The 12,533-nt window shown below is 43.0% G+C and overlaps 1 protein-coding gene across 1 annotated transcript; it reads right to left on the bottom strand.

The window, feature by feature from the left end:
- Positions 1-7,799: 7,799 nt before the first annotated feature.
- Positions 7,800-12,420, bottom strand: LOC111955892 (coiled-coil domain-containing protein 126). Its single transcript, XM_023976252.2, has 4 exons — positions 12,021-12,420; positions 9,785-9,844; positions 9,186-9,432; positions 7,800-9,043 (listed from the first exon to the last, which is right to left on the bottom strand). The coding sequence occupies exons 2-4, from the start codon at positions 9,797-9,799 to the stop codon at positions 8,805-8,807; spliced, it is 501 nt and encodes a 166-aa protein (XP_023832020.1). The 5' UTR covers positions 9,800-9,844; positions 12,021-12,420; the 3' UTR covers positions 7,800-8,804.
- Between the last annotated feature and the right edge of the window lie 113 nt (positions 12,421-12,533).

The raw sequence follows: 12,533 nt of genomic DNA, 5'->3' as shown, positions 1-12,533 counted from the left end.
TGAGAGACGGAATCTAAAACAAAAAATCCAGAAATCACATTGTATGATTTTTAAGTAATTAATTTGCATTTTATTGCATGACATAAGTATTTGATCACCTACCAACCAGTAAGAATTCCGGCTCTCACAGACCTGTTAGTTTTTCTTTAAGAAGCCCTCCTGTTCTCCACTCATTACCTGTATTAACTGCACCTGTTTGAACTCGTTACCTGTATAAAAGACACCTGTCACACACATCAATCAAACAGACTCCAACCTCTCCACAATGGCCAAGACCAGAGAGCTGTGTAAGGACATCAGGGCTAAAATTGTAGACCTGCACGAGGCTGGGATGGGCTACAGGAAATAGGCAAGCAGCTTGGTGAGAAGGCAACAACTGTTGGCGCCAATTATTAGAAAATGGAAGAAGTTCAAGATGACGGTCAATCACCCTCGTCTGGGGCTCCATGCAAGATCTACCTCGTGGGGCATCAATGATCATGAGGAAGGTGAGGGATCAGCCCAGAACTACACGGCAGGACCTGGTCAATGACCTGAAGAGAGCTGAGACCAACAGTCTCAAAGAAAACTATTAATAACACACTACGCCATCATGGATTAAAATCCTGCAGCGCACGCAAGGTCCCCTGCTCAAGCCAGCGCATGTCCAGGCCCGTCTGAAGTTTGCCAATGACCATCTGGATAATCCAGAGGAGGAATGGGAGAAGGTCATGTGGTCTGATGAGACAAAAATAGAGCTTTTTGGTCTAAACTCCACTTGCCGTGTTTGGAGGAAGAAGAAGGATGAGTACAACCCAAGAGACACCATCCCAACCGTGAAGCATGGAGGTGGAAACATCATTCTTTGGGGATGCTTTTCTGCAAAGGGGACAGGACAGACTGCACACGTATTGAGGGGAGATGGATGGGGCCATGTATCGCGAGATCTTGGCAAACAACCTCCTTCCCTCAGTAAGAGCATTGAAGATGGGTCGTGGCTGGGTTCTTCCAGCATGACAACGACCCGAAACACACAGCCAGGGCAACTGAGTGGCTCCGTAAGAAGCATCTCAAGGTCCTGGAGTGGCCTAGCCATCTCTCCAGACCTGAACCCAATAGAAAATCTTTGGAGGGAGCTGAAGGTCTGTATTGCCCAACGACAGCCCCGAAACCTGAAGGATCTGGAGAAGGTCTGTATGGAGGAGTGGGCGCCAAAATCCCTGCTGCAGTGTGTGCAAACCTGGTCAAGAACTACAGGAAACGTATGATCTCTGTAATTGCAAACAAAGGTTTCTGTACAAATATTAAGTTCTGCTTTTCTGATGTATCAAATACTTATGTCATGCAATAAAATGCAAATTAATTACTTAAAATCATACAATGTGATTTTTCTGGATTTTTGTTTTAGATTCCGTCTCTCAAGTTGAAGTGTACCTATGATAAAAAATTACAGACTCTACATGCTTTGTAAGTAGGAAAACCTGCAAAATCGGACGTGTATCAAATACTTGTTCTCCCACTGTATGCACGCACCACTTTTCCGCTTAAAAAAATAATAATTTTGTAACAAGTTATTTTTTTTCACTTCACCAATTTGACTATTTTGTGTATGTCCATTACATGAAATCCAAATAAAAATATATTTAAATTACAGGTTGTAATGCAACGAAAAGGACAAATGCCAAGGGAGTGAATACTTTTGTAAGGCACGATAAGTATTCGACCTTTTGCTATGAGACTCAAAATTGAGCTCCGGTGCATCCTGTGTCCATTGACCATCCTTGAGATGTTTCTACAACTTGATTGGGAGTTCACCTGTGGTAAATTTCAATTGATTGCATGATTTGGAAAGGCACAAACCTGTCTATATAAAGGTACACAGTTGACCGTGCATGAGAGAGCAAAAAAACAAGTCATGAGTCGAAGGAATTGGTGTTAGAGCTCTGAGACAGGATTGTGTCGAGGCACAGATCTGGGAAGGGTACACAAACTTTCTGCAACATTGAACGTCCCAATAACACAGTGGCCTCCATCTTTCTTAAATGGAAGAAATTTGGAAACCACAGAACTCAAACTGAGCAATTGGGAGAAGGGTCTTGGTCAGGGAGGTGACCAAGAACCTGATGGTCACTCTGACAGAGCACTAGAGCTCCTCTGTGGAGATAGGGGAACTTCCAGAAGGCACCCCATCTCTGCAGCACTCCCACCAATCAGGCCTTTATGGTAGTGTGGCCAGACGGAAGCCACTCTTCAAACTCACAGCCCGCTTGCAGTTTTGCCCGAAAGGCACCTAAGAAACAAGATTCTCTGTTCAGATGAAACCAAGATTGAACTCTTTGGCCTGAATGCCAAGCATCAATGTCTGAGGGAAACCTGGCACCATCCCTATGGTGAAGCATGGTGGTGGCAGCATCAAATGCTGTGGGGATGTTTTTTCAGTGGGCAGGGAACTGGGAGACTAGTTAGGATCGAGGCAAAGATGAACGGAGCAGCGGGATCCTTGATGAAAATCTGCTCCAGAGCGCTCAGGACCTCAGACTGGGGCGGCGGTTCACCTTCCAACAGGACAGTGACCCTAAAGCACACAGCCAAGACAACGCAGGTGTGGGCTTTGGGACAAGTCTCTGAATGTCTTTGAGTGGCTCAGTCAGAGCCCATACTTGAACCCGATCGAACATCTCTGGAAAGACCTGAAAATAGCTGTGCAGCAACGCTCCCCATCCAACCTGGCAGAGCTTGAGAGGATCTGCAGAGAAACTCCCAAATAGTTGTGCAAGCTTGTAGCGTCATACCAAGAAGACTTGAGGCTGTAATCACTGCCAAACGTGCTTCACAAAGTACGGAGTAAAAGGTCTGAATACTTATGTAAATGTGATATTTCAAAAATAGAAAATTCATAAATTAGCAAAAATTTTGTTAAAACTATTTTTGCTTTGTCGTTGTGGATTATTGTGTGTAGATTGATTAAATAATTTTTTCCCCCTCGTCAATTTTGATTAAGACTGTAACCTAAGCCAGATGATAACAAGTTCTCATTTACAACTGCGACCTGGCTAAGATAAAGCAAAGAAGTGCGACAAAAACAAACAGAGTTACACAAACAAACATACAGTCAATAAACACAATAGACACAATCTATGTTCAGTGTGGTGTGCAAAATGTAGAAAATTAGGGAGGTCAAGCAATAAATAGGCCATTGAGGTGAAATAATTACAATTTAGCATTAACACTGGAGTATAGATGTGCAGATGATGATGTGCAAGTAGAGATACTGGGGTGCAAGAGGGTAAATAATAATATGGGATGAGGTAGTTGATGTGCTATTACAGATTGGCTGTGTAAGGTACAGTATTCGGTAAGCTGCTCTGACAGCTGATGGCTTAAAGTATGAGAGGGAGATATAAGACTCCAACTTGCAGAGATTTTTGCAATTCGTTCCAGTCATTGGCAGCAAAGAACTGGACGGAAGGCGGCCAAAGGAAGTGTGGCTTTGGGGTGACCAGTGCAATATACAGTTGAAGTCGGAAGTTTACATACACTTAGGTTGGAGTCATTAAAACTTGTTTTTTCAACCACTCCACACATTTCTTGTTAACAAACTACAGTTTTGGCAAGTCGGTTAGGAAATCTACTTGTGTGCATGACACAAGTAATTTTTTTAACAATTGTTTACAGACAGATTATTTCACTTATCATTCACTGTATCACAATTCCAGTGGGTCTGAAGTGTACATACACTAAGTTGACTGTGCCTTTAAAACAGCTTTGAAAATTCCAGAAAACTATGTCATGGCTTAGAAGCTTCTGATAAGATAATTGACATAATTTGAGTCATTGACATCATTGGAGGTTTACCTGTGGATGTATTTCAAGGCTACCTTCAAACTCAGTGCCTCTTTGCTTGACATCATGGGAAAATTAAAAGAAAATCAGCCAAGACCTCACAAAAAATGTTGTAGACCTCCACAAGTCTGGTTCATCCTTGGGACAATTTCCAAATGCCTGAAGGTACCACATTCATCTGTACAAACAATAGTAGCAAGTATAAACACCATGGGACCACGCAGCTGTCATACCGCTCAGAGAAGGAGACAGTTGAAGTGTACCTATGATAAAAATTACAGACCTCTACATGCTTTGTAAGTAGGAAAACCTGCAAAATCAGCAGTGTATCAAATACTTGTTCTCCCCACTGTATGTATTCACCCCCTTTGCTATGAAGCCCCTAAATAAGATCTGGTGCAACCACTTACCTTCAGAAGTCACATAATTAGTTAAATAAAGTCCACCTGTGTGCAATCTAAGTGTCACATGATCTCAGTATATATACACACCTGTTCTGAAAGGCCCCTGAGTCTGCAACACCACTGAGCAAGGGGCACCACCAAGCAGCACCATGAAGACCAAGAAGCTCTCCAAACAGGTCAGGGACAAAGTTGTCCCATTACATTATTAAAAAATTGAAAGAATATGGCAACACAACAAACCTTCCAAGAGAGGGCCGTCCACCAAAACTCACAGACCAGGCAAAGAAGGCATTAATCAGAGGCAACAAAGAGACCAAAGATAACAATGAAGGAGCTGCAAAGCTCCACAGCGGAGATTGGAGTATCTGTCCATAGGACCACTTTAAGCAGTACACTCCACAGAGCTTTACGGAAGAGTGGCCAGAAAAAAGCCATTGCTTAAGAAAAAAATAAGCAAACACGTTTGTGTTCGCCAAAAGGCATGTGGGAGATTCCCTAAACATATGGAAGAAGATACTCTGGTTAGATAAGACTAAAATGTAGCTTTTTGGCCATCAAGGAATATGCTATGTCTGGCGCAAACCCAACACCTCTCATCGCCCCAAGAACACCATCCTCACAGTGAAGCATGCTGTGGGTATGTTTTTCATCGGCAGGGACTAGGAAACTGGTCAGAATTGAAGGAATGATAGATGCCGCTAAATACAGGGAAATTCTTGAGGGAAACTTGTTTCAATCTTAAAGAGATTTGAGACCGGGACAGAGGTTCACCTTCCAGCAGGACAATGACCCTAAGCATACTGCTAAAGCAACACTTGAGTGGTTTAAGAGGACACATTTAAATGTCTTGGAATGGCCTAGTCAAAGCCCAGACCTCAATCCAATTGAGACTCTGTGGTATGACTTAAAGATTGCTGTACACCAGTGGAACCCATCCAATTTGAAGGAGTTGGAGCAGTTTTGCCTTGAAGAATGGGAAAATTCCCAGTGGCAAGATGTGCCAAGCTTGTCGAGACTTACCCCAAGAGACTTGCAGCTGGAATTGCTGCAAAAGGTGGCTCTACAAAGTATTTACTTTGGGGGGGTGAAAAGCTATGCACACTCAAGTTATTTTTTGTGTGTCTTATTTCTTGTTTGTTTCACAATAAAAAATATTTTGCATCTTCAAAGTGGTAGGCAGGTTGTGTAAATCAAATGATTGGCATTTTTCCTAAGGGGGGTGAATACTTTCGGAAGCCACTGTATGTAAATAAGGTATCTATTTTGTATGTGTGTAGATTGCTAAGGATTTTAAAATATATATATATTTTAGAATAAGGCTGTAATGTAACAAAATGTGGAAAAGTCAAGGGGTCTGAATACTTTCTGAAGGCACTGTACAAACATGTTAACATACAAGCATGACTGGGCTAAATAACTGAAATGCATCTCACATGCTGGACTGACAGGAAATTGCCAGTCATTTGGATGCAGCAAACTAACTTTAAAATCAACTAAAAAGGATCTTAAAACTAACATTTATACACAATGGAAAGTACTCACAATAATGGAAGTCAGTCACACACAACATGGAAAGGATAACATAAATTGGCCGCCCCATGCATTCACCAACAGGAATAAGCAAGACTGGAGGGAGAAACTGCTGCTTAAATATTCAAGGGTGCGAGTGAGCAGAGTTGAGAAACTTGATGTGAGTGGCAAGGGAGGGCCGTGGCCAGAGGTTATGGGTGAGGACATGAGCCTTAACACTTAACAATTTAAATCTTGAATCCTTAGTTGCTACATCCATTTCGGGACTTATAAATTAATGATATATAGCCATTGATTCTTGAATAATATAACTTATAAATTACGCATGAGTTTAGGTCAACTGTCGTACCCTATCAGAACCCATAATATTAGCTTGTTTTACTCCAATGTTTGAAAACAATGTACATGTAAACAAACATGTATAGCCTCAAAACATGGTTCGGACTATACTTTTGATATCATGGATGGTCAGTCCTTGCATCCATACCTCGGTCTATGAATTTGAGAGTTGTTACATTTCGCCAGGCCCATCCTTCAGCGCTGTTACCAAAACAGGAGCAGAGACGGCTTGTTGTTTCAATTAAGGATTCTAGGTTTAACAATGGTGGAAACACCCTCCAGCCAATGCTTAAACCAATCAAATGCTTTTGAATGCATGCTGGTACGGGTAGGCAACAACACATCTGCCACGCTGATCCTCAACACGGGGGCCCCTCAGGGGTGTGTGCTTAGTCCCCTCCTGTACTCCGTATTCACCCACTACTGCGTTGACACGCACGACTCCAACATCATCATTAAGTTTGATGGACGACACAACGGTGGTATGCCTGATCACCAATGATGAGACAGCCTACAGGGAGGAGGTCAGAGACCTGGCAGTCTGGTGCTAGGACAACCTCTTCCTCACCGTGAGCAAGACAAAAGAGCTGATCGTGGACCACAGGAAAATGGGCGCCGAGAACGCCCCCATTCACATCAACGGGGTTGTAATGGAGCGGGTTGCGAGCTTCAAGTTCCTTGGCGTCCACATCACTAAGAAACTATCATGGTCCAAACACACCAAGACAGTCGTGAAGAGGGCACGACAATGTCTATTCCCCCTCAGGAGACTGAAAAGATTTGGCATGGGTCCTCAGATCCTCAAAAGGTTCTACAGCTGCACCATCGAGAACATCCTGACCGGTTGCATCACCACTTGGTATGGCAACTGCTCGGCGTCCGACCATAAGGTGCTACAGAGTGTATTGCGTATGGCCCAGTACATCACTGGGGCCAAGCTTCCTGCCATCCAGGACCTCTATACCAGGCGGTGTCAGAGGAAGGCCCTAAAAATTGTCAGACTCCAGCCACCCTAGTCATAGACTGTTCTCTCTGCTACCTACGGCAAGCAGTACAGGAGCACCAAGTCGCAGTCCATAAGGCTCCTTAACAGCTTCTAACCCCAAGCCATTAGACTGCTAAACAGTCCATCAAATGGCTAACCGGACTATTTGCATTGACCCCCTTTTTTATGCTGCTGCTACTCACTGTTTATTATCTATGCATAGTCACTTTACCCCTACCTACATGTACATTTTACCTCGACTAACCTGTACCCCCGCACATCCACTCGGTACCCCCTGTATATAGCCTCTTTATTGTTGTTGTGTTACTTTATTTTGTTTAAATATTTTCTTACTTAAAAAGATAAATCAGCATTGTTGGTTAAGGGCTTGATAGTAAGCATTTCACAGTAAGGTCTATCAATACCTGTTGTATTCGGCGCATGTGACAAATAAACTTTGATTTGAAAGATCGTGTTTAAGTGCACATTTCTGTAAGGGCGGAGAATCAGGATGCAGCTAATGGTTTGTAGTAAAGGGGGTAAGGGTGTACCATAGACAGGCAGTCCCATAAGTTAAAAGTATAAACATTGGGTTAGCCCACTATTTTTAGGACAGCCCCCAACAATCGCTGTGTAATGTGAGCTCAGACTGATATGTGTAAGAAATAGACAAGCAACTTCATCAGAGGGCTAAACTGAGACAAAAAACAGGTTGTACATTGATTGGGATAGGAGTTTTTACTGGTCAGTCAGGAAAAAGTCCTGGCCCTAACCACTCGTATCTGCAAGGGGAATCAACAAGGACTAACAGTCCGAGTACTGACAAAGAGGATAGAGATGGAGTTGGAATTGATCAATTGTAACCACTTGGTAATCATCTGCTTATTGACAGTTACATTCAACTTGTTATACACCATCTAAAATCAAAGTAAAAATACATTTTTGAAGCCTTCAAGGAGAGTGCAAATAAAAATCTTTGGATTATCACTTTTATCCTTTAAAAAAGAAAGTCTACTGTACAACAGCTAAATAGATTTTTATATCATATATATATAAAAAACCTAAAAAGGGACTCTTCAAATCTACATATTAAGCACCAGGAGCTTCTGCAAACTCAACTACATCATTTCCAAAACTACCATGAGTGCATTGTTTAGTTCAGCAACTTCTGATATGGATGAGATTTAAAGAAGCAGTACAGAAAATTCATAGTCGGTCTGTCCAAGGGATAAAATATCGGGGTGGCTGTGCCATTCATATTCATCATCAGCTTTCTTGAAGACTCCACAGAGTACAGACATTTGTTCATTTCCTCTACTGTTGTTGATGCTTTGTTGCTGCCCACAGACATCCTTAGACACATCCGCAGTTTGTAGACCCTTTCATGAAAAAACAATTAGGGAATCTAAAACGTATGCCTAAGAGTCCATGACTGATAGTATTAAAAAAGATGCTCAAATGTCTATGTAAAAAAATGTCAATCAGCCAAGTAGTTATTGGAAAGGTACAGGCAGTCAGTCCTTTCTCAGGGTTAGGTTAGTTTTAAATGATCTAGAATACATCCTCACTCTTTTCTTCCTCCCATGAACTAATCACTGATCTGTAAATTAATGGATAAGTGAAAGGAAAGTTACCACCTGACCATCCTTAATAGATCAGTGACTACCTAAAGAAGAAAAGATGCACTTTTTACTTGAACAGGGCCTCAATCACTACCCACACTACTATACCCCTGGGCGAGGTCTGTTGGGTGTGTGTGGAGGGAGGCGAGGCGTTTCCAGGCGGTGGTTGCCTGGCGTGTCCTGCTTGTGTAAGGCAACTGGAGCTGAGGCCAGGGAGCCTGCTGCAGGATGGGAGGAGTTAGTGGCTGAAGTGTTGGCGACCAGCTCCATCTTCCCCTCCAGCTTGACCAGGCGCGTCAGGATGTCGTCCAGCAACACTGCTATGGTCCTCTTCAGATCAGCTGTGTGTGTGTGTGAGAGAGAGAGCGAGAAAAAATAAAACAATCAATTTTTGTTCAAGTAGTAAATTAGCGGTTCCTTTCATTTCCAGAGCCATAACCAGAGAAAAGTGTAGCTTCAGGGTTTCTCTAAAACAGCCCTTACCATAACCGGCCATGGAGGGGCCCTGCGGTCCTCCCAGTGTGTTCTGGTTCTCCTCGTTGAGCACCTTGACATATCGCCGGCTCAGCTCCAGGATCTGTTGGCGTAACTCGCCACTGCTCTTGTGGCGCGGCTGCTGCACGGTGTAGCGCAGCAACATGAGCCCCCACGCCAGCCCCAAGATTATCAGCAGCCCACTCAGCTTCTGGGACATGTTTCTCCCCAGCATGGTACGGAGGCTGGACGTGGTCTGGAGATAGATGGTGGTGGGCCAGGAGAGAGGGGTAGGGGATAGAGAGTTGGGCTGGCGGATAGAGTGTGGGGCTGGGGGAACAGGGTTGGGAGTGGGGCTGGTGCTAGGTCTGGAAGTGGGTGATTTGAATGGGGAGGGGGCTGGTGTGAGGAAAGGAAGGAGAAGGATCTAGGGGCAAAGGGGCATGGGTTTGGAGCTGGGGCTAGGACTTAGACACGGGCTAGTTCAAGCAAAATACTCTGACACAGGGTGAAGCGGGCTGGGGTTAGGACTGGGGGATATGGGGCTGGGGGATATGGGGCTGGGGTTGGCTATGGAGGAGTACGGGGAATAAAAACACTACACACACCTGGCAGTCAACCATGGGGCCCAAACATATACATAGCTGCGTCACTCAGAGAAGGAGGATCTGAAGGAGAGAGACAGACACAGAGAAGCGAGTCATCCATGTCATATTTCACTCTGTGGGGAATCCATGACACAGACACAATTAATCAGGAACTTGGGCTGGGGTCAGACAGGCACAACAATGTTGTAGAACATACTTCTGTCTTCAGATAGAAAAGCATTGTGTAGAACTGACATTTCTCTCAAATGTAAAAATCATGAGTGAAGATGAATCATGTCAGCTCTATTCATGGCATTTCTATCTACAATGTGCAGTATTGCATCATTCAGAAGGCTGTTTAGAAAGAAAAGCATGGAGTAGAACTGAAATTATGCTCTGCTGTGCAGATTAGGAATTCATGAAAGCGGCTATATACATTATATTTAGCAAATATCCTATGTTTCTCTGCATTGCATAAATCCCTGGCATGGATTTGGCCTATGGATTATAAACAGGGCCAAATTGCCTATCCCAGTAGTAGGCCTATTTTCTATTTATAAAATAATATATTAAAAAAACATTTAATTTAACCTTTATTTAACTAGGCAAGTCAGTTAAGAATTTGTTCTTATTTACAATGACAGCCTACCCCAGCCAAACCCGGACGACACTGGGCCAATTGTGCGCTGGATGTGATCCAGCCTGGATTTGAACCAGGGACTGTAGTGACGGCTCTTGCTCTGAGATGCAGTGCCTTAGACCTCTGCGCCACTCAGGAGTAGTCAGTGCTATCCAGGATCCTTAGGACATCCCTACCCTAAACCATCATTTCAACTTCAATGGGGAAGTAGGGACGTCCCAAGGATTTCACAGACCATGTTCTAATACAGACAACAATATATAGGCTACCTTCATTTTTTAATCAAGACTGTAATACAAGCAGGTAAAAAAACAGAAATCAAATGACCATATTTCGTTTTTCACAGCAGCTCTGTCAATGCTTTAATTCTTTCTCTGAGATCTCATGAGTGTGGGAGTGGCATACCCTATTGAGAGCAGATATGCATTGGAATAGCCATGTCATAGGCCTAGAAGCACAGAATGCTTGGAGACTAACTAGCATTTTGTGAATCTATGACATGGCTATTCGAATGCATGGCCATTCTTGACGACATTAGATAAGAGTGCAAAGGCTCTCATCTATCTCTTACTGCTTTCGTGGGAGGATGTAGTTTGCTGCATAAAAGCAGAAACTTGGTGTTTGACATCTAGGCCTAATTGTGTCATCATGAAAAGGTCTACTGAAGAAGTGAATGCAGAAACAAACACCTAGGCTATCCTACTTGCACAGGGCTGAGATGACAATGGAAAGGACCACTGTCCACCGGACTTTTGTGCTTATTCAGTGTATCATTGTTCTTTACAAAAGTACACTATCAACTTCGGACAATGACTTCCTGTTCTACGTATGTTAGTGTTCAAACAAAAAGGGCGTGTGCCGGGAATGATGTGATAAGATATGCTGTCCACTTCACCCAATCATCTGTCAAGCATTGTTATACACAGCACAAGTTGGGGCAACAAATCCATCAGTTAAACATTGACCTACACAGCTGCCATCTGGGGGTTTAGGTTTAAATGTATTTGCAAAAAAGAAAATAAGTGATAAACAACAATACAGATCAAACAAATACATACAATGGTGTGCAGGTATGGTTGGAAGCCCGAGGGTTAGTATAAAAAAAAGCACCACAAGAAAACAATATAGAATACATAAGTACAAAAATAAAAAAGGGTAGTGTCATCACCTCAATCAACAACTAGGCAACGCAGCAAGGTTTGGCTCAGGTTTGTGGAAGGAAAAGTTAGCTAGCTAGTGCATGACAGAACAGTTAGTGGAAAAAACGAAGTAAGCTAGCCAAGAAGACATAACTAGCTTAGTTAGCAAATAAGTAATACTTTAATAGTTTCTTAAACACACATTTAAGCTTGATGGTAGCAGAGACATGTTGCGAAACTGTTAGGTAGATTTCTAGAAAACTGGCTGACTATAGGCTCTTGCAGTGCTGAGTTTGCTAGCTAACTGCTAGCCTAGCTTGTTGATAGCGTGCATGATGTAGAAATGCTAGCTAGTCTTTATAGCTTATTGAACATGATAACTTGGCCAGTCAGACATCCACAAAGTTGTCTCACACCTCGAACAGTACTTCATTGACTTTTATCAAACCCTTCTAAAAGTAAACTAACGTTATATTACCTGGATTTGTTCGTTTGAATCACTAAGCTGTTCGGAACATCAGTCTGCGATCCCATTCCAAGACGGAGAACACAGCACAAGGCAGAGACATAAATGTCACTGTCAGAAGATGCTTGATAGCTAGCTAGCTCACTGCTAACACGGAATCTAATAACTAAATAATATTAAGCATTACAACTGAAATAAATGGCCTGTTCTTAAATTAAGTAGCAATGCATAATTGTTCGCATGCCTAGGCGAAAGATTTGTTCATAATGCAATCGGTCTCGAGCACAGTCCGTTTCCTGAGCGACGAATAGCGGTCTTGTGTGTACTGCGTCACCGCTTTTTTTATGTATGGTTTGAAGAGAAATTTATTGCGCATAAACACAGAATATCAGAGAGTAAAAGGAAGAGAGAGGACCAACTCGGCAGAAAATCTGTATCCCTCCAGTAGGTGGCGGGTTTTCGTTGTTTTGCACATGAAGCAAGGAGTTAGGGGATAAACAGAGGACAAACGGGTGGACAATCTCG

The sequence above is a fragment of the Salvelinus sp. IW2-2015 genome, linkage group LG31 (genome assembly GCF_002910315.2).
Source record: "Salvelinus sp. IW2-2015 linkage group LG31, ASM291031v2, whole genome shotgun sequence".
NCBI lineage: Eukaryota > Metazoa > Chordata > Actinopteri > Salmoniformes > Salmonidae > Salvelinus > Salvelinus sp. IW2-2015.
This window is presented reverse-complemented; position numbering and strand designations above follow the sequence as displayed.